We start from the raw sequence: 27,163 nt of genomic DNA on the forward strand, positions 1-27,163 counted from the left end.
CTGAGGCTTGAAGAATGCCATTCACCCCAATTCCAAGCACCACATCATCCTTCATTTTGAATCCCATCAGTTGTTCTGATGTAACCAAAGCTGAAGCAGCAAATTGAGCACTAACAGAATCCAGTGTCTTGGAAACAAAACCCTAAAAAGAACAATGGTAGCAAATATATGTGATTGAGGCTTCCCGAAGTCAGTACTCTCCCCATTCTAAAGCTACACACAAACTAGTAAAACAAAAATCAATACATGTAAATCAGAACTGTGGCCCAGTCATTCTCTCAGACCAAACTGTCAGCATCTGGTACAACTAGTTAAAATCGGAACTGTGATTTTTTTTCATGCACTTTTAACTCCATTGTAACAATGGAGAAGAAAATCCCCACAACTATTTAAAATACAAAGACACTTATTTCCAAAGTTCTATGGAACAACATTGTTTCACAGGTCAACTTGTTTTCATGAAATTCCAAACCCAATTCTGAGACTCAGAGGTTCAGATTGCTAGCAACTTCTGAACCTTTTTGTGTGTCCATCACCACTGTAAACACTACACATTTATGAATATCAGACAATTCCACAGCTGTATGGAGGACATATTTAGGAGTTAGCTGTAGTTATCAACTAAAAATCCTGCTCTAGAAATCCCCCACTATCAAGAGGATAATGACATGGCTGGAGATCTCTGCAATTCATATTTCTAAGGCTTTGAAAATTTCATTAATTGACTGACCCATCTGTTTTTTTGTTAAGAGGGAGCAGAGGCAATGCCTGCCACACTCACCTGCAGTGTCCCTTCTAAACACTTTACAGAATGGCTATGATGTAGATTCAGGCGAAAGCCACTTTCCTGTTGGTTAGTTTCAAGGTTCTATGGCAACAGTTGACAATTAGAGATGAACCCTGGTGGGAAACAATGAGGGATAAATCATAGCACAGACAAATCCCTCACCTGTGATGTGTTGGCAGAGGAATTACTATTTGCTTGCTGTTGATGAATTTGTGCAAGCTGCTGTTTCTGCATTAGTGCCAGTTGCTGTTGATGTTGCTGGTATTGTTCGGCTGTAAATGCTGAACAAAATATAAAACGAGAAAATACTATATCAAAATATGTAGGTGTTGTGTATATAAACACATCTATTTTATAATCCTAAAAAAAACCCAAAACAAAACAAAAAACACCACACCACAGCAAGTTCCTAAGAGCCTTAATGCACCTTTATAGCAAAAAGGCTATCACCCTCCTAGAAATCTTTTGTTCAAATTAAGCCTTTCCTTTTTAAGCTGCTTTTTAGTATATAGGCTTTAATTGCTCTGCTGCATTTAGCTCAAAATACCAAAAAGGGAGGGGGAGGAGGGAACCAAAACACAATCAAAACCACCAAAAACTCTCTAATAAGTGATTAAAAAGAAATTACAGGTAGAAATGGCATCACTTTTTTCACTTTGTGAAACTACAGTATCTGCATTATTAGTAAAGTAGGTTTACATGCAGAACTTGGGAACTGCATGCTTCCAGCCCTCACAGATAGCATTTTGAAGGTAGCAAGTACCTACAGTTAAGATTTATGTTTAAGTTTAGTTGAAAACATTAAACTGGGCATGCTTACACCTGTGCAGGCTATCATAATACAGTGTTTTCGCTGGTTTTAATCACACGTGTACAAGCAACGCCATCAATACAGAATTTGACGGAACTACATTCTTCTCTCTAAAGGTCTGTGAAAGGTGACCCAGTAGTCAGTTCATCACAAGTCAACCAGAATTTTATCCAGCTAACCCACAAGTATAAAATGATAAAACCCAGCGTTATTCATACAGATTCACAAGGGGGTGCCCAATGGTGCAGGGGTGGGGAGTCATTAGTTCACTGATCAACTTTGTAAAATGTTAGGATTTTTTTTTTTTTTATTTACATTTCCAAAATGAAAGGAAGCCGCAGTTTTAATTTTAAAACTGAATCAAGGCTAGAATGTGAACCCCGTTGCACATTCAGTCTAGGATACACCTTTCACATTTTTGCTTCGATTTTATCTTGGGATTGTACAGATGCTCCCAAGTAAGTGCTGTAAATAGTATTCATACTTCTAGAATGCAGTGACAAAGTCACACTTTTGGGAAAGTTCACTACTGTTTGGTAAGAAATCACCACCACACTTGAATTCTGTTCACAAATTGCAATTTTTTACCTTTTTTTTTTTTTGTTAATCTACTCCTTCAGGCTTGCTTCCTTGAAGAAAATCTGTTTCTATCAAAACTATAATCATCTCCTGCTTCTGAATACAACAGGATTCTGAAGAGCAATTGTACCTTATGTATAAACTTGAATAACAAGTCAGTACAAATGGCTAACCAAAATAAGAATTAGTAGTTGGAAACAAACAGAGCAAACACTGCTGAGCATGCATTTTTCCGTGTATTTGTGGTTTGGTTTTTTGGTGTTTTTTGTTTGTTTGTTTGTTTGGGTTTTTTTTGTAAAACATTGTTCCAAATCCTTCTATTATGTACTGGAAATAGCACTAAATTATTACCAGCACTTTGCTATCTGAGCACTTGAAGTTATAAACTTATATTCAGCTGTTACATGCAAGGTAGTAATTTTTTTTTTAAGTAACATTCTTCAGCAAGTAGGGGTGTAGCACTTATTTATATTGCTGTATGTGACAAATTACTTCCCGATACTCTTACAGTTAAGTCTCACTTCAACTAGTTTCATTTCTTCAATGTTTTAAAGTTATTCCTAGGGGAACAGCTTAGTAGTAACACTATTCATAAATGCCCTTACTAAAAAAAAAGCAAACTAGAATTCATAGACCAAATATTCAGGAGTTGGCTGTTTAAATTTTAATTCTACTTTATATAAACTAAAAGCCCTTTAGATTTTTTTTTTAAACTGTCACCAAACACAGAAGTTAGAGCAAGAAAGCTTTAGCACACAAAGATTAGCACATAGAAAGCTGAGTAGCAGAGGGAGAAAAATGGATGTACTGTTCTGGTACTGATAGATATTTCATTTATATTGATCAGTTACTAGTGACTTATTAATTGAATGTTTTTAAAAAACCCTAAAATTCAGAATCAGTGTGGTTTAGCCAACATAGTGCCAGTGATATTGAAGGTTCCACGTATTAGTACGGTATTTTATTCTACAGTATGACACTGTAAATATATTGCTTAGGAATAGGTTGCATAAGTGATGTAAATAAAGACAACTTGCAGTCTGACAAAGAGGAAAATGGACAAAAAAAGGATATAACACCACCATCTTTGACCAAATTAAGATTAAGATTTCCACTGTCATAACCATCTCACTTTTGTCCATTTGAGTAAGTAAAATTTATTAATAGTTTCAGTTTTCAAGCCTTAAGTATATTTCAGATATTAGCTATAAAATAGAGCTGTAGTAAGCACAGTTACCTATGTTGGTTTAACCAACTCCAAAATACTGTTTTCTTTTGGAAAAACAGTAAAGTGTATTGAGAGAAGCTGTCTCAATAGGACAGCCATTATTTAGGACAGTCCAAGTTCTCCCTCTTCTTTCTGGAAGTGACATTTAGAAGAACTGTATTTTTCAAACTGTGCCTCAGTATATTTCTTTAAGTAGTCTGTCACCCTTACAGCTGTAAGTTTCCTACCACTATGAAAACAGTTTCACAGCTGTCAAAGCAAACAAGTGACAGAAGAAGCCCACTATGGCCACCACCCTCATCTATATTCAAACTGCTTCTCTTACTTCTGCTTAAATATCCAAACACGCTTACACACACTTGAAAATGCAACAGAAATGGCTATTTACTTGTCATATCTGAAAATACTCAAGAACAATTTATTTCAGGTTTTTCAATTTAGGTTAAACATTCAGCAACATTTTTGCTGCTTCCCTTATTAAAGGTAAAAGCCTACTAGACATTTCAAAATACTATTTACAACACTATTCGAGATTTACTGTGAGATTCTGAATTAATCAGTTGCATCCAGTTTAGAAACACAACTCTGCCCACAAAGGGCTGCTGCAAGCTACAGCCTCCTAAAATAATCTGATTGATATTCATTTTCCATTACACAGCATATCCAGGTATGCTCACGTACCAGAAGAGGTTATAGATCATAACTACATAAGCTAGCTCTTCCCTCTCCATGCTAAAGAAGCACTACATCGAAGGTTTTACTGAAAACATTACTACTACGGAGAACTATCCAAGTCAAAATTAATCATTATTTCTTTTGAAGACCTGCAAACTAGGATAGCATACTTTATTCCTCTTCTGTTAAAAGCCACCATGTATTTTGCTCACTAACACTGTCCCTAGGTTTCTTCCCCTCCTGCGATCAGCGTACTGTCTATGCTACACTTCAAATGAAAAAAAACAAACCTGTTGATTGTGTGATATGTTGCTTCTGAAAACTATCATTCCCATGCACAAAAAAATGTTTCTATGTACTTTACATGAAAGTACTTCCACCTATTCAACCTTACATATCCGTTTTCTGTGGCACACAACTGTGACTGGAATTGGGGAAGGCTTTGCGGGGAAATCACACATTCTTGCCTGCAAAGCTAGCACAGATTCAATTGCACAGGTGCCAAACTTAGTATCTTCTTAACATCACTTTCTCTAGAAAACAGTAACAGTGCCCCTTAAGAACTTTCTTCCAGGAATTTCATTACCCCTTCTCATTTTAATTCTAAAGAAGAGAAAAGGGCACAACTGAAAATCATTCATCTGTGTCAGAGAAAAATGGTAAATGTAGGAATAGTAAAAATGACTGTAATTTTCTTTTGTGTCATACAGTGGTCTTCATCTGCCTGGAAAAAAACAGCAGGCAAGAAGCAAGCCCAGACCTTTTCTGTACACTTAAATCAGCAACCACGTTTCTGGTAACTCAGAAGAGTATTGCTACACGAAGCTACACAAAGTTGCATATTCCTGATATTACTGGAGACCTTCAAGACTTTAAAAAAAAATTAGTAAAGCAACAGACAACTGAACAACAGCTTCAAGTTTAAAAAAAAGGGACAAACATAACATTCAATGGTTAAAGACGACACATTGAGATTTTAAAACAGATTCTTGCTTCGGCAGCCCTAAACAGGAGTGCAGTATTTATAGACTTCTTAAATAGCATGCTAGGGCCATAGTAGTCATGGTTCCTTCATAAAATAATGACTATTTAACACTACAGAATTTACTGAATTGGACAGTGACAGAACATCCAGTTTCATTCACTACACAGAATGCAGTAAGGGGTAGAGCTGGGAATATCTCAGCCACCACTGCCAATACACTATAAATAAGAATACTATCATTTCAGAATATCTCAACTGTCTTTCATAGCTAACAACTGTACCTTCCCCCAAAACTTCTACATACTTTCCCAGACACTTGCAGTAATTTATGCAAGTCACCTGACTCCTGAAGTTAACCTAACCCAACTCCTGTCCTAACCTTAAACATTAACAACCTAGAAGGCACAACCGCACCTGGAGTTATCCACATCTCAAAACAGCTGTCAGAAGATGGGTAGCTCAAGTTTTACTGAGAGACTAGGCTACATGAATGCTTCTTTCTTGTTCGTTTGCAGCATACTGTTTTGAATTGAAACAATTAAAACTCAGTATGCTTCTGAATTGTTTCGGGTAGAATTCCGAATCAAGTTGTAACGTTTCAGTTGAGACAACCCTCAGGATTTGAAGTCAGTACAGCATGTTATGCTGTTATCCTCTTCATTTAACAGATTGGGACAATGCACACACCTATTCTGCAACTGTATCAGTGCTATACTTTGGCAGCAACTAAGAGGAATGTTTTCTGGCTTATGGACTGCAAAAAGGAATAGAAGGTAGAAGAAAAAGCTTCAGCAGTTTGCAGTTATGAACACAAGGAAAGAAACATCGTACATTACTGAGAATGACTGACAGGATAAATGACTGCTTATTATCTCCTTAGCGACAGCCATAAATCTTGTGCAGTAACTCAATTTTTTAACAACACTTTACACTATGAATATGTTTTCCTACAATCATTTACATGACTATAAGCAAGATGTTTGTAATCTTTGGGATAATTATATATAAATTTTTTCCCTCAAATTAAGCCATTGAATAATATCTTCAATTGGATGGTTCTGTTTACATATCTACCAAATCCTGTGGGATGCTGATACTCAACGGGTGTTGTTTTCTGCAGCACAGAGTAACAGTGATGCTGTCAATGGACTTCTCGAAGACCCATAGTTCTCAGCAGTTTTACACTGCAATATAAAACTATTTTTACAGTGCTAACTAGTTTTACCACAGCATTTAGCATGTACTAGCTTTACAATGCTGTAGCTTACGTTTAGCTTCTCTGAAAATGCAAGTCCTTCCCACAAGTGGCCGAAACCAGTGAGGAGTGGGTTTGCTGTGGGATCTGTATGAACAGATCAGTCTTTGTATGGTAAACAGCCACAGCCTCCCCTCCTGACTACCGCTGCAATTTTTACTGTGAGGTGACTCACTAGTTGTTACTCTGCTTCCCTGAAGCAGGAAAATACAGATTTACAAAAAAATTGACCACAAGAACTGGTTTCCTAAAACCCAGGGAGCATATCCTGGAAAGCAGAAAATGCACATGTAAACTCCTGGTCCCTCTATTAGATTCCTTTTGATTTCCTGAATGGAAGATGCTCACTAGATTTGCCAGGGAAACTGAGCAAGCTTTGTGGAGTAAACACAATGACCTATCCAGGTAAGCATTTTTGTTTTAAATAAAGTTTAAAAAAAAGTTTAATACTGAGAGACTCAAACAGCTTAATTAAACCCTTCAGCAAATGCTTCAATCCTGTTAAACATCTAAAGAATTAGATATTTAAATTAGAGTAACTTAAAAAAGCAGTTGCTTCATAACATCAAGTATCTGTTCTCATGAGCAGAACTGTTATTTCAGTAGGAAAACTGAAGCATTAAGATTATATTGGGTTCAAGGAACCTCTCTAAAAAAAAAATCCATTTACAGTACTAGATTCCCTGACCCTTCCAGCTGAGGTGACGGCCATTAAAAAAGGCAATTTCGATCAGGTAACAGAAGAAAGATCACATAACTAAAGCTTCCAATTGAGAAATCCCATAAACTACAGAACTGTTAAAGTGCGTGGAAAGATGACATATCATGTTACAATGCTTTCTTAAGGGAAATACATGAGAGCATCACATCCCTGCTGTATAAGATAACAATTAGTGGTTACTAATGCCAAAGTGCATGCAAAGCAAACATCATTCACAATACTAAGTAATCCAGAACATCACAATTTTTATCTCTATCTTATGAGAGATGTTATCTGGCTTACATTGCCTGGTTAAAGATTTTCTACTGTATAGCAAGTTCTCACCAGTGAATTCAGAAGATTGGAGAGACTTAGAGCCATCAGTGTGATTTAGTATTTGATGCACCAGGCCCAAAGATGTTTCACTTTCTGAAAAGAAGTTCAAGATTGATTTTACTTAAACATGGCATTATTAGACACTATGAGAACATGAATCATTATGTCCTTGATTATTACTACAACAGCCTTATATTTCAGCCCAACAGAACTTAAGTGTGAAATTCCTAACATCAGAACTCTAGGCTTAGAAATTATAAACTAGATATAAGATCTATATATGCACTCCCTACTTGGTAGTGGAAGAAAAACAGACAGAAAATAATTAATGAGGATTTTTACTAGCCATTGAATGAAAGCTAGAAATGCTTGCTGTGCGTTTATATTTGTCAGCCCATCATTCTTAATACGAGTTTCCACTGACACGTCACAGGCCAGTTGGGGTACACACAGTTTACTCCGCAGTTATAAACATGACCGTCCTTGCATGGGATGCAGACAATGTGTAACGGTTTACACAAGCCCCAAGATCCAGCACTTTGGAGCAAAGTATTACTCCAACTGGACTGAAGCCGAATGAGAAAATCTAGTACAACTACAAAGTCTGCAAGTCTCCAGAAATGCTCAGATGTTTTAGTAAGTGTTGACTCTTCCCCCATCCCCAGTCACGTTTCCCAGGCTAAAGAGGTTTCTCCTTTTAAGATTTCCTCCTTCAACTAAGCCTAGGGTGGGCTATAAATATCTGTTACTCCCAAGGCCACTGCTTCTTCAACAGGATCTCAACATCTCAGCCACAGATGGGCCAAGACTGTTAAGTTCCAATGATAACTGAAAATGGCCATTACAGATGTCAATATTTTTCATGACCAATTCTATCCTGCAATGTGAAAATAAGCATTTGGAAAAAGGAAAGCAGTAAAACAGACAGCAGTGTTGAGACTATTGTAGATACAAAGGTTAAATAGAAAGATCAAAACACAGCCAGTAACGGCATGAAAGCAATGAAAAGAGAGGACAAGTCCTTCTACTCTGGTGCGAGGAACTGCCAAAAGAACTGAGGAGCCTCCTCCTGCTTCTTTCCAGGAAAGGGATGCCTGAAGACAGGTGTCAGGTATCCTTAATGAGAACACGGAAAAAAATAGTATAGATCCATCAACCAACATTACAAATTTGGAGATGGAAATGCTAAACACACATGTAGGAAATGGAAGCATAGTTCACCATCCTGATAGACCCCCAAGTGTGCAAACTTGCTTTTAAAAAGCAGACTAAGAGATATAAAAAAAGCATCCAAGTTTACTGGGAAAAATGTTATTTCTATGAAATTCCCACAGAAAAAGTTACTGAATAGGAATGCACAACTTGCAGCACATCATCTAAATCTCTAGTTTACAAGAAAATGTGAGGTAAGCTACTCTGGATTCTTTAACTATATTCTGGATGCCTGCAATTTTTCATATACATTAAGGTCTACAATCCCAAACATCATAACTCTAAGAATTTTCAGCAAGGCTTCTGCTAGAATACCTGAGCTTTTCTCAAAGAATTACAAATTTAGTGAGTAGACTCTATTTAACTGCTAGCCTCTTTAGTCTTGACAGCTTGCAGCCTTTCTTTTCAAAGTGACCCAGCTTCCAGACAAAGGCAGCAGAAAAGAACGGAATGCAAGATGGTTGCCTGGTCCCACTGTGGAGCCTGGGAATCAGTGCTCGGATCTTTCAGTTGTGACTGGTATCTCTGGGTCTGCCTCCTAAACACAAGGCCGCAACAGAATTATACATGCTGTGCAGTTTTAAATGTCTCAAACTTTTGATTACTAGATGTAAGCGTCCAAAAATATGAATGTAACATATTTAACAGAAAGTTTCCAGCAGAAAGCACAGTCTCTCTATAATGTGATGCAATTCAGACTGCCATTTGCCTGGCAGAACTAGATCAATCAATTAATCTAACAAGGAAGACTAAATTCCTGGGACACAAATACTTCAGATGAATATTCATGCCTACTGTACACTCCAGACTTAAGACACAAGCTCCATCTCTGAAGATTATGATTCAGAAACTTGATGAGATTGTCAGCAACACAGGCTCCTTTTCTGAAGTAGTTTTGTTGCATTTTGTTCAGAGTGAATAGCTTCCCCGATGAACAAGTTATTACTCCACAAGAATTACGGCTTTTACACTCCTGCCTGCTTTTTAGTGGTGTTCTGTGTAACATATACCTGAAGATCCTTGAATCAGCTCTTTTTGCAAGAGGGCAAAGGATGCTTTTTTGAAATTCTTCAGTAAGATGAAAAGGAATCACGCTCTTCAAAAGTAATGCTACTTTTCTTGGCCACCTGATCCTGCTGCCAAAGTCTATCCTTCAGCACATGAAAAGTCCAGTATAAGCCCTGTTTTCAAGTAACCTGTAAGGGATAATTTTTTATTTTTTTTATTTTTATTTTTTTTTTTAAGACATCCCTTCTCACTTACACACAAAATCTCATTGCAACAACTTCATCTTCCACAGATCTTTTATGCTGAGCACTCTGAAAGCCAGGACCAGAATAACTTGCATTTGTTCAGGGTCAAAGGCACTTCAAAAGGTTTATAAAATGCCTGGCTCTTTGGGGAAACCTCTCCCCGATGTTCAGGATGAAAAACAATGCTTCCTGTAGCCAGAGAATGGTATGTCACTGCACAGCTTTTATAACATGTCCTCTGATTAACAAAAGACCTGAGATACCATCTCAACTTCATGCCTGTGCTGCCCATGTATCAGACTTGAAAAGCAAGGTTTTCTACAGCAAGTTTTCCATGTCAGCAGCATGTTGTCTGGATCATTCAAGGTGGAAAAGACTCAAGACTTCTCTAGACTTCTTTAATATGGAAACAGACAAAACTTATCATGTGATGGTGCACAATGAACACCGCAACACAACCACCTCTGCTGGCCACTACAGAATCTCAGGATGAGCTTCATCTTAAAGGTAAGCAATATGGTTTGACCACAACTCACAGTAGCAGCGAAAGGATAAAGGGGTTTTTAAAAACAGAGATGCATTAATGAGTGTTTTCTGGTTAAAAGACCTACTACCACTTCAAAAACCTAAAAGGCAAAGAGAAACAAACCTAAAAAAAATCCACGCCCACAACAAACTCCCAGCTTTGAAGACAGCTAAGAAAAAAGAACAGGGACACTCTACAGGGTTGTAAATCTGCAGTAGCGACTATCAGGAAAACTTTAGTACAGATGTTAAGATACCTGATGTTATTTACAGTATTTGCTACAGAAAGTAAGACGACGTAACTCAGCAGCTGCGGCCCCAACTCACATGCACCTTTGAAGAATTCAAACTCATGTATGAGACATACAAACACACTTGTAATTTGTGTAGACAATGCATCTTAAAGAATCCTTGAAGAAACTGAAAAAAGAACACTAGAAAACAGAATGGCACCAAGATGAACTAGACCGTATGCTCCTTTCAAATACCTAAACAGACAATCATTATTAGACCACATATATACAAACTCATATGCACCTCCAGTGCTACAAGAATCCCAATTAAGATTATAAATAATTATACTGGTACAATCTACCTGGTTATATTAATTACAAGTGACTAACCAAAGACTGTGGTAACTAATTTAAAGTGTATCTGTGAATTCAGATATAGTTATATGTTTTTACTATTTCATTCCTGTATGAAACCCTAATAAAAATATGAATCTAAATGCCACGACATTTAAATTTGGAAAAAGCTCAGAATACTAACTTAAATATTTTACACAGATGATAAACCATCTGCATAGAATTCCAAGCACAAGTGAATGTAATGCTAGGTACTTATACGTATGTATTACTTTCCCACAGGCTTCAAAATACAACCACACAATTAAAGCCCTGTACAGAATTCATCGCCATAAATAACAATGGTGTTTAATTCCTACATGATGTAGATAAATATCTTAATCATCTATTTAAGGAAAAAAGATTCTACAGGGGTGTGTTTATTTATATACACACAAAGACATATGCTTTAAACTCAATCAGCCAATTTTTCAAGTCTACGTGATTTTCAGATGTATGTATTGCCCATTAACACTTCATAGTGTATTTATAACCTATTCATCACGTTAGTTTTGTTTTCACACTTGTAACCTGGCTACCATTTTATCACAGTTCAGACTGGCCACTAGACAGAGGATGCTCTTATTCAGTTCTCGGCTTGGTTTACAGATTTTAAACATTGAAGGGGCAGAATTTAAACACCAAAAGCCGTACTTAGATTACAAAGCAAAAGAACCGTCAGTTTTAACCCTAATACATTTCCAGCAAGACGAGTCATAAAAGAGAAAAGAATGGGGGATGTGGGCAAGGACCTACTCTAGGACAGCATGGAGAGGACGCATGAAATAAAGGAGTAGAACAAAGCTGCCCACTAAGTCTGAAAATGTGAGGAGGAAGAATTTTCCGAAAAATAAAACCCAGGTGGTGCAGGGAGGAAAGGTATAAAATATATTGGAAAACAGGAGGATTTAAGTCACCTGATACCAGGGTAACACACTTTGTTCGAGCAAATCTCCAAAACACCCCGCTATTTAGGGAGTTTGTTAGGTATATCTATCTCTCCCCACCCCACTCCTGCATTATCCAGGTTTTCTAATTTATTTCCAAAGCCATAATTCAAAATGGCAAGGAAAACATGATTCTAGAGACTCCTTACAAAATGGTGGTGAACTTTTAAAGTTATTTCTTTGTAAAAAACTATGTCACTTCACTTTCTATAAAAACATGATATTTAAATGTACTGACTGATCAACGTTCAAGAGTTATTTCAAGTTACATTCTAACTACGTAAATACCACTCTTCCAGTGTGAAGAACCAATATAAAGGGTGATATTATCCAATGGTATTTCAATTAAAAACCAATTAACACCACATCAAGTTTTCTTAAGAGTCAGGTCCTCAATTCTGTAATTCAGGTTCTGTAAGATGTAATCTGCCACTTGCTGACAAGATGTAGAGGTGATTAGTCTGAGTTTTGCCCAGCATGAGCAGATGCATCAGTGGGGGTGGGCTGGGTATTTTTTGGACAGGAAATGGCATTTCATTTCATGTAAGTTCAAATAAGAATTCATAACATGCTGGGATTTAAAATGCAAACATTTTAACTAAACGTTTCCCACCATACCTTGTACTAGAAAAAATTTGGAACATAATTTTTATGTCAACATTTCAATCAACATATTTTTAATTTTAAAAATCCAGATCTTCAGAGTCAACTTAAACCCTACACAATACTGGTTTCTAAACCTTCCTATTTCTAAAACCGTAATTACATACCAAGGTAGCATTTGCATAAATTTGAGATGCAGTACACTACTGCTACCAATAAATACAAACAAACATTCTACGGAGCAAATAAAGAGATAAAAGTGAAGATGGGCTGTCACCATCAAAATAGACCAATGATGTAAAGTATGGATGACCTAATCATATTCTGGATTTTCTGAGCCAAGTTTAAAATTTCTAGAAGCAAGTTTCTCAAAATAAACATACCAAAATGTGCTGAACCACTGCTACTTTTACTTTGTATAGAGGTACTGCATGTCTGGGTCCCGGGTTGTGCTGTGCCTGTTCGATTTATACCCCTGTATAATTTCCTACAGGAGAGTTCATCATTGTCACTGTCATGTAGGGATGGTGTCCGAGGCCTAAAATGCCGCCATCTACACGATTTGATATTGACTAGTATCTGACTGAGGTCTTTCGAGAAAGATTTGTCCGAGGTATTTGTTTCTGAGGTATTGGCAAATTGACTGATTGAGGAGTGTTGTGATGAGGAAAACGTTTCCAAATCCAGCTGATGAAATGCATTATCGTAGTCCGAATGCGCTCTGTCTAGTAGCACCCTAAAACCAGGAAAACAATGCAGAATTACACAGTGGCAAGAAAATACCAAGAAAGTCACCAGTTTGCCATGTGTGCTTGGTGATGACAAAGGGATAGACGAAACTACACAAAACTGTTCTAGAACAAGCAACCACCCCCACCCCCCAACAGACACAATGGATGACTATGTATTATTTTACAATAAGTAGTATGTTTAGGTTTCTCTTCACATGTATATTCTAGCTTTTACTGTTTGAATAGCTGATGTACATAGTCATGTATATATTAAGACACTGCAACAACGTTTAAAAAAAAATTTATATATATCAGGCTGGAAAATAGAGTTCCACAATGCAAAGAAAAAAAACCTAGAGAATAAAATAAAACGGGTTAAGTAACTAAAAAGAGATTCAAATGCCCTCCTAAAGTAATCTCAGTTCAAAAGCCTTACTCCCATGTATACTGAATACACCTATAAGCAACCCAATGCAGTGGGGATGTCACACATTAACTTCCAAATCCCCTTGCAAAATCCCAGTAAGAACATTCAGCTCCCATTCTGATTTTGCTGATATAGCAATCTGACTTGCTAATATGTGAAGAGGTGCTAAGCATTAATCTGAAAGCCAAATCACTTCTTACACTTTTTTTTTAAATTAAAATTTAATACCGATGTATCATTTTCTTAAAGATATCATACAATATTTAAGAAATAGCACTTACATACTGAACAATTTATAAATTGTTTTCAGTAAAGATGCTTAGAATCAAAATGCCTGAAGCAAGTCCTTAATTCTCTGATATTTTTGACAATGTTGGAAATTCAACAGTTACTGTCACCTCTAAGTATTCTTCCCAAAATACTCTACAACTATGGTCCAAACGCAGAAAAACATTTTCTGAAAAATGTGATTTTTGCTGTTTGTAAATACTACTATTTGAAGACAACCATGCAAATCATTTAAATACAAACCACCGATCACAATTGAAAACATATATGTATTTTCACCTCAGAACTTGGGAGTGCCAGCAATAAAAAAAACCCTAGAAACACTTAAGAAAACAGTATTAAAGCGGCTTCCACTACTGCAAAATAAAAACGAAGACATTAACCAACTAAGGAAACTTGTATCAAATAGAAGTATTTAAAAAGGTCAATCTCTTTGATGTCTCCATTTTTGATTTTTTTTTTTTTTTTTTTTTTTTTAAAACTTTCCTATTTATTTCTTACGGATTTTTTTTTAATTTAATTTTTAAAAACAGCAACAATTATGTAGTACTTACCTTCCACCACGGCCAACCCGTCTTCGTGCAAACCCAATACACCTCTGGGGTACAGTGAGGGTGGTTAAGCAGTATCTGTAACGCACATCTCCTAATCTTCCCTCTTTAGGGCTACTCCATGGCCAGTTGCCAGGTTGGTCTAAATGAGGCTTAAAATAATTTTAAACAATTAAACACAAGATGTTTTCCCACAATGATGCTCTGTCTTATGATACACAAGGAAATTCTACTTACAGCATAGTACTGACAGCCTGCTTTTCTACGGAAGGCGAAAGGACCATCGGGATCATTTTCTTCCTCAGCCTCCGAAGAACCAGACAAAACCTTTAAAGAGCGGATGAGGGGGGGTATATGAGGAGAGATATTAGTAAATTCATGAGTTTTACTGCTATTCTTTCCCCAAGAGCAGCACAGAACCCTAGAGGTCCTACCTGGGAGAGAGGTTCTTCATCTGAGCTAGGAAAATCATACTGATTCAAATCTTTAGCATTAAAGACTGGCAGCGCAGCAGGACTTGTCTGTTGAGGAGTAGCAGCAGCAGACGAAGGTAAGACTTTTGGCTTCTTCTCATACTTTCTTTTGGGTCTAATAACATCAGGTTTATCTTGCTGCAAGAAAAAAAAAGCAGCATAAAATTACACACACAAGCAAATGAGATTAATCCAGGAGTTTTAGAGAACTCCTGTGTAAGCAAGCTAAAAAGCGAACTCATCTCTCCACCATCTTGATAGCAAAAGATGTAGTTGTTTCATGAATATCTGCATGTCGTTTCCAGTAACTGAAACGTTTAACAGACAAGGTGGAATCAAGCACTGTTTGCTCAATCTGTGCTAGGTAAAACACTATCAGTTAAGGTAACAGTACTACTTCAGAGAAGCAGACCAAAATATATACAATGATCTCCATGAGGCACCTTTTTTATTTTCTAGCATTTTAAATTAATAGGCATTTATGCAGTGTTAGGGAATTACTAAGTACCAAACAATGCTTTAAAGGCAAAAATAGAAGTCAGACTTCTCAAAGATACCTAGAATCTCAGAAAATCATCAAAAAATTAAACACATTTCCCCATACTATGCAAAGTCAAGTTTAAGTGCATCTCCCACGTTTCCAAGAAACAGATTTCCTTCAAGCTGCAAGACACTGCGTTGACCCAACATCACTAGTAAGTAAGTACACTCCAGCAATCTCAATTACAATGCTCTACTATCAATGGAAGTATTCACTGATTCAAGCCACCTTGTCAGATTCAGAACAGCCTTTGGACATTCTTCTAAGACATCTTTGTTTAAAATTCAAATTGTACCTCAGCATTTCTCCTGTGTTACCTGACCTATTTAATATGCTCAGTTGCTGGCACTGTAGCTATGCTTTGTATGACACAAAATTAAAGCCTGCAGGGAAAAAGTGCTGGTCAGCTTTCTAAATCAACTAAGGTAATTTGATACTTTACTTAAATACGAAACCAGACAAAGTTATACAGCATGCTGGGACTATCAGTGGAACATATTTTAAAAAAACAAAACAAAAAACAACCCTCCAGATTACAATAACTACATGACTTTAGAACAAGATACAGATTTTACCTCATTAGTCCTACCTTTGTCCAATATCTAGGTAATAAATACAGTTTTATTCAGGATATCCTAACTTTATCGACAGTAATAGAGAAAATGCTCATATTCCCCGGAATAAAAATACAACCACATGTGTCCTTTTGTCTGTAGTCGTCTATACTTCCTTTATTTCTGTCTTGAGGAATGCCAGTAGCCTCTATGTTATCTTCATAATTCCAGTGCAACAAAGCATTTTATTCCAATTGCAGCTTTGCTAGTCTATTTCCAGTTTCAGCTTCCCCCCTCCTCACATCCTAGAACACTGCATCTTGCATATGTAACAGCATGAACTGGTAACTCGGTTACTGACATTACTCACTTTAACTTTAAATTCTTTCAGTTCCATAGCTTCTTGGTGTTTAAAAGGACTGCTGTTAGTCACAGGAATGATGGGAATAGCATAGGTAGGTTTAATCGGCTGCCGTTGTGCCATGACCTCAGACACGATCTCTCCACTGTAGTCACCCAAATTGTACCTGAAATCAGAATTATTTTATTTGTTGGAATGTTTACAGTGTATGTGTCTCGTTAAAAAATGGCGCAATACAGAAACACAGACTAATACTTGCAACTTGGGGTAAAGGGACATCCAGGATGACAGCAAGAAGCATAGAAAGTATTGTTCCAGCAAAGGGGACTAATAACATGGAAACTTCCATTGTGATGACTAATGCTGACAAATAAATAAAAGGATAGCTACCCTGTAAAGCCTGTAAAACATCTCCAAAAGACAATAATGTAAAGGAAAGAAGCAGAAACTAGAAAGAAAGGAGAGGGTTTCCCTCCCCCCTCACTTGGCAACAGGTACCATTTAAAAATATACATTTATCACCTGAAAGGTTTTAAACAGTGAGGGAGAGTGCCTTATTCATGAATCCTCCCTCTTCTGTGTTATGGAATAGTTTCACAAGGAGCAGATCCATGAAACATGTAACATTTCAACACTGTGGAAAGCACTGAGTTGAACTGCAGTTCTCCATTCTGAGGAGGGCATTAGAGTGTTTCCTCTATTCAACAGCTTACTTTTCTTGAAAAAGCTACTGTAAAATCTTTGAGATTTCTCCCCTCTCTATTTCTACTGAAAATGGTCAGTGCTTGAAAAAAGTGCCCCTGGTAGAGAGGGCAGCCTGACATTCAACTTGTCTCTATAAGAACCCAGACTAAAAAATTAGTTTCAGAGCTTTAAAATACTGACTCAAAACATTTGCTTTCCAACACGAATGTTTAAGGTAGAGAAGTCTATTCAGATTCTAAGTATCAACCTGAAGAACAACGCCACACTGCGAATGTCATTCTCAGATTGGGAAAGTGACAGTTGACAGAGCATAGCATTTGGACTTCAGCACAGCTGACAAAGAGGACTGCAAAAGAAGCACTAGTTGGAGATGACTCAAAGAATAACATGTTATACTGTATGAAATGCTGATTTGTTTTCCTCGAGAGGGTATTAGATCAAGGTTTGCTAGAAGAGAACAGTGATTTTTCAAGAAGAAAAAGAAGAATGGTAATGATTGAAAACGGCCTTAAAATTAGCTGGGATTTCCTTAATCTATGCATTTAAGTTTAACACAAATTTCCAAATGAATTTACCTGAAACTATGATCTCTCTTCCTGTATAATATATAGGATATATACATACATTTGAATACATGTACACATGTAATAAAACAATGTAGATTAGCGTGACAGGTCACTTTTCCATAATAAGCAACGTCTTAACGTTTTATTTTGCTCTCCATAGCCATATATGAAAATATGCTATCCTGTATATGTGAAAGAGTCTAATCTAAATACTTACTTTAAAAATCTCTCACTGTTTTAAGTATTTGTGGGAATTAGAAATCAAAGTACTTTCCAAAGCTTTCTGCAGCAAATTTTTAATAAACATTACCTCTTTTCCATAATTTCCAGTGTTAAATGCAGCAACTCTCTCTTGCTTTTTTCCCTCCTCTTTATCATCTCCAGGATGGTTACCGCACGACTCAGATCTCGACGCAGCTTAAGCATCTTCTCATAAGATGCTTCATCATTTTTTCGATTCTGTAGATACACAGTGTATATGTTTCCCCACATCATTTACTTTAATTATTTAAGTTCTAAATATTGATGTATATTAAAAAACCCAAGCACATGCTAAACCAAGGACAAGCACGTGTATGTTATCAATGAGCTACAGCTTACCAACACTGTAAGCAGGTTTAGCAGTACATTTAGTGAAAAAATAATAAATATAAACTTTCATTCAATAGCTGTCCTAAAGTAGTTTCTTTTATGTTTTTACCCTTGCAAATTAAAACAAAAGAACACCTCAGATTTTGTTGTTTTATGCTACACAGCAGAACTGTTTCTTTATGTAAGCTACTTGAGAGGGGACGGGGGGACGATGGACACGACAAAGAAAGCAGAGGGAGGTATTCATCTACTTACTTTTCGTGTCTGCATCTTTTCTGTTCGTCTTCTAAAAGCAACATAAGGATCATTTGTGCTGGAACCATCTCGCTTCTCTTGTTTCACTGCTGGGATAAGAGAGGGACCTCGACAGTTTTTCCTCTTTTTAATCCAGTACTCATACACTTCTCTGATCAATTCATCATCTTCCTTCAGCAACAGCTTGGCCTCTTGCAGGCTGACTGGCTAAATGTAAAACCCAGCATGTCACTTTCATATAGCAATATATAGAGTGCGCATTTCAAATTCTTTATTCAAAGTACCGCTGTACCTGCTGACCGCTGCCCTTTTCTAGTCTGTCTATCATCTCCTCAAACTGCAAAGGAGAGATGTCCATTCTTTTCTTCAACTTATTCACAAAGATCTCATCTTCCGAATCCAAGTCATAATCCGGCTGCTCAGCATCCAAACTAAAAGCTAAATGATACAGTGAAAGTTAAAGTTAGCGTTACTACAGAAATGTTTTGTTCTCTTAACAGTGTCGGAGTACACACCAGATTCTCCTGAAGACAAAACCAAAATCGTTTGTTTGAATGTTGTAGTAATGCTACTTTGAAGTTATATCTATTTTTTTCTTGAAAAAAAATCACACCATTAAAAATCAGGAATTAAAGCTGGTATCTATTTGACTATGCTTTTGTTAACCAATGAAAGCTTACTAGTGGTCATGCCAGCTAGCAGCTGTCTACCTCACTGCTTTCAGGAAGAAATTTTTATATCAGCCAAAAGTTTCAATGCTGTCTAGTATTAGTTTATACAGTTTTAAGTTAAATTTTTATTATACAGTTTTATGTATTGTATTATCAAAGGTTAAGACTTCAGCCCAAATACACTTTAAAGGTACTTCTACAAAAGTATGTGCAGACTCTATCACAGTGACCTTACACATATTCTCATCAATGATTTTTGTGATGTAGATGATTCAGACTGAACTGGCCCAGCATGGTCTATCCTATGTAAGCACAGCATCTCCAAATACAAGTAAATGTTTTGCAGAACACAAACAACTGTTCTGTTTTCCATTATATCCTATGAATATGCAGCATTCTGTATTCAAAACGAGATCTCCCTGGTTCTCATGCCTCATTCAAGTTGTTTTAGTTTGTAAGAGACACAAATTTCTTCCCCAGTGCACACGTGGAAACACACTGTGAAAAGCATCACTTTTAATAAATAAATAGGTAGAATACAATGCAGCTGAAAAATCACCATTTCAGCTGTTAGACCACTAGACAAGGAAAAGAAGAATGAAAAAGTATCAGCATGGAAGACTTCCAGTATTAGTCTCTCCATTGGCCTAGGAGCAGAGCACCATGCTCTAATACTTTAGGCCACCACTGAAGACCGGACCGATATAGAAGTCTAACATTTAGCCAAAGTTAATTAGGCATGAGATCTGTTTACACAGCACAGATACTACTTTTAAAATTCTACTAATTGTACTACACAACAGAATTCTGCAACAGCTGATATTTTTACAATGTTTTCAAAAGTTATCTGAAGTAACAAGGTGCTCACATCTAGGGCCACATCTAAACAGAACAGCTGTCATCTTCCAACAAAAACAAAATCCCAACACATTTGCAACTCATCAGTGATATCAAAGAACACCCACTTTTAGAGGTAGAATACTTCCATCCAGGCACAGGCCAATACTACTACTACTGCCATTTCTGCCTGGCTTCCCAATCCACTCTACTGTCATTTTATCCTGGTTAAGCTTCAGGGAACAGGTACTCTGTTTCTTAACTGTGTATTATATATTCTCCTCTTCAAGTAGATTTGTATCTGTCATTGCTAACATACCTAAACTTCCTGCAAGCTGTAACTACCGAGTGTTATAGAGAGCAGAAACATGCCTTTGAGATTGCTAAATTTAAAATATTAACAAACAGACATAGACTCAAGAAGGACACCTATCTCCTTGATCAAGAACTAAATACACCTTTTCAGTAAGAAGTATGTATTCCTTTGCATGTTGGAAAAAATTAATTCTCAGAAGTCAGTCTTGATGCAAGCTCAATAGACATTTAAGAATAATCTCTTCAACTACTGGCAAAATAAAGTTCTAGGTATAGACTTCAATGAATTAATTACTTTACTTACGCTGTATGTGAATCAGCTGCTTTGGCATTTTAAATTCTCCAGGATATATAGATTCATAGTATGCAATATTACTTTCTGCTTCCGGAACCGGTATAACCATGTTATCCCTCTTCTCTCCATATACTTGTTGTGCTGAGATAGCCCGTTGGAGATGATGTTCCTAAAAGCAAAACAAGTCAAGGTGAAAATCTGAGAAAATATTTTCAGAGCTCGGACTTTTTTAAGTTGAAGGAAGTCTATTTCTTTGCAAATGCTCTCATTCCAAATCCCTGAGACCAGACATAAAAAAAAATCGATATCGCACACTTGACTCAAAATTCACTCCATAACCGGAAGGTTTTTCCAGTAGGTGGAGCTCTCCCTCTTACACAAACACACGCAACACTTCAGTTACTAAACTTAGTAAGTCAAGTTGCATGTTCTTGGCTCACCACGCTACATAAATCCGTCTTTACACATTTCTGGAGAGACACTGAAGATTGATTACACATACAGATTAAAACAAGTAGCTGCAGACAGATATTTACTCTGGTATTATTCTGTATTTGTTACGGCCACTTATTGCCAGTGATGTCAGAAAACCAGAAAGGAAGCTTGCCATCAACTCCTGTTAAGAAGACAAGCAACTGTTTTTACCCAGAGAAATGACTCCTAAAGACATTCTCATTCATTGCAATGTTTTCCATTACCCTCCTTTTTCCCCTCCTAATCCATCAAATAAAGTTTAATAATAAACTATAAACCATAACTCCGAGAAATCTCCAACTGTTTTTCAAGCTTAAATTACATTTATTTCTGTTACTACAACCCAAGTAACAGATTAGTAACATGACAAATTCTAGTAATTTTCTAATGTTACTATTCAAACGCATTCCATTCTTCCTGTGGTGCTGCCAAGACAGTAAGTAGTATCAGCAGAGTTCATACAGAGCTACCAACAAAAACCTACACAGCGAGATGTGTCCATCTATAGATACGGTTTACTGCAATGTAACACAGTATTTTTTCCCTAGTACCAAAGCTGGTTTCTTAAGTTTCTATACTCAGATGTTCCTTCCTAGGTGCTCAGTAAACCAGTGCTCCATCAGTTATGCCAATACAGCTACCAGTAAGGCAGCTATAAACCAGATTACGGAAATACTCGAAACAAGAACTGCAGCGAAAGGGTGGCAGGGATAATTGGTTTTAATATAGAAGTAAAAATATATCAGTGTTCATTCGTATGATCTTATTACACCTTTGTCTGTGTGACTTTAATTTACCTCCTCTTCAGTACAATAAAGGCAATTAACATCTTCTGCCTAAACTGAAAACAAACAAACAACAACAAAAACCCCCAAAAAACCCACCCAAGAGAACTATAAAATAGGCTTTATTGTAAACTGCAGAGTTAGTGCAGCCTCAAACTAAACCCTGCTTCAAGGTATAATTCTGCTGCAAGGATTCACAGGATTTTAGCCTCTCTTTACCTTCAAGCAAGCTGCAGAGATTTTTTTTTCACATCTGTCCCCTGTTAAAAAGTTTCTTCACAAAAGAGACTAATCATGAGAATAAGAGATATTGCACAGCTGCAAGTAAAACTCACTGGACTGATTTTCATCCTCTAGCATTTGTTAAGCATAGACACATGTGCCACCTAGGAGATGCAGCAGCTAAAATTCTTTCTTGGGTATGGTACAAACCCATTTCTTTTCCACCTTTTAGTGAAGCACTGCTGCCGGACACCTCAAATTTGTGTAAACAGTAATAATTCTTCAGGATTCTGTCCCAACAGCTGCAACTGTTGCAGAACAGGGAATTACGCTTTATTTCCATATAGTACAGCAGGATTCTATGTCAAGTACACAGTAATAACCAATGGTTTTTGAAGAACAGCAAAGGCTGACTTTTTTAATAATCATAAGGAGGATTCCTGGTGCATTTTTCCCAACTTGTGTTTTTAAACACAAAAAAATGCTTTGTTTCAGGGAAGAAAAGGGGGTCAAGACACTAAATTAAGATTTCAGTTTCTCTGATCCATCTCTGACATGGAAATGGGCACTGCTAGTTAGTATCACCAGTCTATACTAATTTCCTAACAGTTTTCAGTAACAAGTATTTAAAGAAATCTTAACAATATTCTTGAACCAGAAGCACAAATCATAGTTTTGCCCGACTTTCATCCCAATTATAAAAATACTCAGTACTTGAGCATAGTGTTAGCAGACCTACAAATTATGAAAGCAACCAGATAAAAGTTTCCCCACTGAAACAGGTAAACTCATCTGCTGTTCATATTTGTTTCAATTCATCACAAGAGACACTCTACTAAAAAGAAAATAAGCAGACATGGCAACCTCCCCTTGACGCCCTCATGCACGAAGTTCTCACTTATATGGACAGACATCACCAACAGCGAGTGTGTCCCCAACTTCAACATCTCAGCTGGTGCCTCGGCACAGCTCTCCTATATATACATATAAACAGGTGCGACCAGTAACTGTGGAAGCACTCATTTTTAACATGAAAGCACACTAAATATCTACAGTTAACTAACCTATTACAGCTTACAGTTTCTATTCTGCAGCTATTCTCCACTGGGATTGCACAGCTGATTATACTCCCACCCAAATGCAACACCTCATTCATCTGAAACAACAGCCTTCCATTTAAAAATGCAGTGGTTTCCTCTGTTTGCCAGAATGATTTTGAATTCCAAATCCTAATCAAGCATGCTGGCTGCCCACCATGTTATCTTGATTTAATATGTAGATGCTGTAGTCCAAGTCACTTCTAGAAATACCTACAGGCATTTAAAGACAGACCTCTTCAGAAATTTACGAAATCTTTTCACTTTATCTGGAAATGGATGAACAGTCATAGTTTTCCAATCAGATATATTTCCACTATACAAGTTTCTATAATACTGCTTCTGTTCATTGCATAACAGAGCAGTATCAAAAAGCCTTTTTTAAAAGTCAAGATGCAACTATCCACTAGGTCCTTAGCCCTGCCACAGAAAGAAGTTAGACTGGATTAACTGGGGTTTGTTCTTGAAAAACTCCTATTAGTTGTTCACAAAGAGATTAGTATCTCCCAGGTGATCGCTGGGGCCAAATAATTTACATTATCCATATTCCTCCAAGAACTGCTGTTAAGGTGGCTTGTTTATAAGCCTCTAGCTCCCACCTTTTCAACAGGATGTTATGGGGTTTTGGTTTGGGTTTTATGCTGTTTTTGTTAAGCAGCACCGCTGCAGTGCCTTTTCCCTTCTCCTCTGGAACATCATATGTCCCTCACAATTTCACAGCTATTTGAGAACTTATTTCAGACTTACTTTAAATTCCTAGCATGAATTTTAGGTGGGTTAGTCAAGCTCAAAGGCTGTAATTTGTCACATTAGAAGGAAACTCATCTAATAGTTAGCCGCCACCACAAGGTGCAGTCTTGTGCCCCTTGCTGTCATTCTCCATATTACCACTGCCTTATGCCAGACTGAACCTATGATGACAGCTTAGGGAACTAAATCCACAGAAAGCTATCTCTCTCCTGTTATTTCCCCTGAAAACAATTAGAAGCAATTAGGCTTCTGACAAATTAGCTCCCTGAACTGCCAGGGGGCAAGGGAAGCAGTGGGGAAAGGGAGGGAGAGAGAAAGATGATCCCCTTTGGTAGCAGCTAACCATTAAACTGGCTTAGCTGCATCACTGAATTAAAAAATGTCTTTTTAAAATGAATACCAAGGGCAAAAAAAAACCATATTAAGACTCATGAAAAGCTATGGTAGATAAACATTTCAACCATCTCAGTATCAAATACCATCAAGAAGGTTTCCTCTTACTACAAATATTTACAGAATATTCTCTTCTTATTCTGCATATTCATTGCTAGATAGATCTCACTTTATTCCTCCTTTTGAGGTAAATATTTTATGTAAATATCAATTGTTGGCATATTACTTGTTCCCATTCATCTATTTCCACTTTCAGTGCATCCAGATTTCTGTGTTAAGGTATCCTTCTTATTGAAACTACACTGGAATAGCTGCAATTGTCTTACAAAAACTCAGTCCGCACTACTAAAGAACACAGGAGACGTAGCAGTTTCTTCCCTCTCTCTCTTAACTTGCTTCTCTTGGATCTTTCATACTTACCCTGTTTCACAACACGTACTTATTGAAGGTAGTTTATTCTCACTGAAACTGCCTTCCGCTTTTACGTTTAATTATTTTCAACGTATTAGTTAGGCTCATATCCAGAAAAGCTTTCCTCTTCAGTTGCTTTCTCTGGCTGACATAAAAAGCTATCAGAAATACAACTTTGGGAGTTGGTTGTGCTGTCATGCTAATTTGACTCAGTACTTTCAGAACGATGGTACTGTTTCTCAAACTTAATTCCCTCTACCTTGTACTAATGCTCACACAAATCTGTGTTTAAAGCTATTCAGGGAGCTCATCCAAAACCTGAAAATCTGCTTGCTCTCCCCCCCTAAGTTCATTTCCCGTCAGGTTAGCTTCCTACACTGGCTCACTGCACGGTCAGACAATCCCAGAGTCAAAGGGATGCAGCAGAAGCACTCAGCCCAGCGACAGAGGGTGTCTGAGGAGAAGAGCAGCTTCATCACTTTTTGCAACATCCACCCAGTAACATGAAACTGCACCTTATTCATCCCACTATATTCCTGTCCAGAAAAGTACTTGGACAGTTAAAATTCCAGTATTTATCAGATTACTCTGCTAATTGTTCAAACAAACAGAAGCTTGACAACTACTTTCCCCCTTTAGAAGTTTTCCTCTAACTAGTCTACAGGAAAAACCCACCAGAATAGCAGCCCTTCTTCTGACTACCCAGAACGTAGCAAGGCATGATGTAGTTAAGAAATTTCCTAAGCAAAATTGTATCTCGACATCATTCTTTATTCTGTAGTCTTCTTTTCCGTTAATTTGAAGACACCAACTTTGTCCCTTGTATTGTATTGTATCAGTATTACTATGCATGTTCCAAAACACCAAAGAGTGAAACGATAATCTAAAGCAAGCTGGCAACAGCAAAGGCACGGGGGAAGGCAGGAACACAGCAGAGCAGCTCTCACTGCAGCCTGAAGGAGTTGGAACTTTTGTTCAGTTCTGCTTTGGGGGACAACGGGACCTCTCTCAAATAATAGTGTAAGGACATGGGTGTAATTCTTCAAAATAAGTTTAGTACTTGCATACTTGCTGCAGTTCTAGCACACTACATTAAAAAAAGCTGAATTACAATAATTAGAACACAAAAGAAAGGATACTATAACTGCGGTTCAACCTGACTACAAGTAGGCACTCTTGCCTGCAAGCAGAAACAAGCAGAAGCATAGCAACTGAAAGCAAGCAGTATTTGCCTTCTTTCACATTTTGGTAATACTTGGTAAGTTTTTGGCAACATGACTGTTGGATTCCAAGTTAGTTACAGTTTCTCAAAAAAAACTGGCACTGACAGAGCACAAAGATGACTGATGAAATATTTACTCTGCAGCACACTTTGGAGAATATATTTAAAGTAAGATAACCACAACACAAGGCGTTAAAAGACTAAGTGACATTACCCTGTCATTAACAGTTGAACAAACCAGAGGGACAGAATGCGTATTATCATTTTAGAAAGTCAATCGAAAAAAATGTTACTGCAGTAGCAATGAGCACATCTTCTTAAGAATGAAAGAAACAATCCACTGTTTTGTAATTTCACTGCATGTTTCTTCAAATAATTTCTCCAAATTATTCCAGAGCTCTTAAAAGAAATAATCATTTGAGGCACATTTGCTTATGGCAATGACCAAAACAGCCAACTCTGAAGTCCGGCACATAGAGCAGAGCAGAAAAGTCTCCAAATTCTCAAAGCCTACCCTAAGGAAGGGAGTACTCTCTTTGTTGGGGGAAGCAAAAGATGCGGTGGTGGAAGAAGCCAAACACAGCCAAGTGGAAAGTTCTTAAAAATATTGGTACTTATAAAAAGGACTGAGTTCAAGTCTGCGGACATCATAATCACATCTTCGCCTCTGAAATACAAAAACTATACAAAAGGACACTACAACTGATTTTGTCATTACTGGGAACCATGTCAAACCACTGCCCATCTACTGGTCTGATTTACATCAGTATGACTGGGGTGAACCCTCTCACATCCATCCCTCACCTGACAGAAGTGCTTTCCAAAGGTACCATCTCGCAGCTCACACTGTGTAACGTTTAGGGTACAAGAACTAAAAAGCATACCAGTTTCAACGGGAAGTTGTCAAGTAGTATTAGGTTCACAACAGTTACACTAAAACAGACCACAGTTGAGGCAGAATCAAGGATGTACAAAGATACAAACTCACAGACCCGTCTTTTTTATACACATTTTACCTTCTAGCAACTCATGATCCAAAACTCTTTTAGAAAAAACCTGAACACACAAGAAGAATTCAACAAAATTGCAGCTCATGTTAAATACGCACGCATTACTCTAGAATTAA

The 27,163-nt window shown here is 37.2% G+C and overlaps 1 protein-coding gene across 7 annotated transcripts in view; it reads right to left on the bottom strand.

The window, feature by feature from the left end:
• EPC1 (enhancer of polycomb homolog 1) overlaps positions 1 to 27,163 on the bottom strand; it is a 51,790-nt gene that overhangs the window by 2,412 nt on the left and 22,215 nt on the right. Inside the window, exons 2-14 of one of the 7 annotated variants that reach the window (XM_082322499.1) lie at positions 20,693 to 20,852; positions 18,858 to 19,003; positions 18,566 to 18,772; positions 18,030 to 18,178; positions 16,458 to 16,614; positions 14,954 to 15,130; positions 14,757 to 14,846; positions 14,523 to 14,671; positions 12,906 to 13,258; positions 7,366 to 7,449; positions 950 to 1,068; positions 782 to 868; positions 1 to 142 (exon numbers count right to left, since the gene is read on the bottom strand). In XM_082322499.1, the coding sequence (XP_082178625.1) occupies positions 1 to 142; positions 782 to 868; positions 950 to 1,068; positions 7,366 to 7,449; positions 12,906 to 13,258; positions 14,523 to 14,671; positions 14,757 to 14,846; positions 14,954 to 15,130; positions 16,458 to 16,614; positions 18,030 to 18,178; positions 18,566 to 18,772; positions 18,858 to 19,003; positions 20,693 to 20,852 (2,020 nt within the window). Of the gene's footprint in view, positions 143 to 781; positions 901 to 949; positions 1,069 to 7,323; positions 7,450 to 12,905; positions 13,259 to 14,522; positions 14,672 to 14,756; positions 14,847 to 14,953; positions 15,131 to 16,457; positions 16,615 to 18,029; positions 18,179 to 18,565; positions 18,773 to 18,857; positions 19,004 to 20,692; positions 20,853 to 27,163 lie in introns of all 7 variants that reach the window. The other 6 variants (XM_082322500.1, XM_082322501.1, XR_014229278.1 and 3 more) reach the window with 6 other exon arrangements.

This window comes from Platalea leucorodia (genome assembly GCF_965183815.1).
Source record: "Platalea leucorodia genome assembly, chromosome: 1".
NCBI lineage: Eukaryota > Metazoa > Chordata > Aves > Pelecaniformes > Threskiornithidae > Platalea > Platalea leucorodia.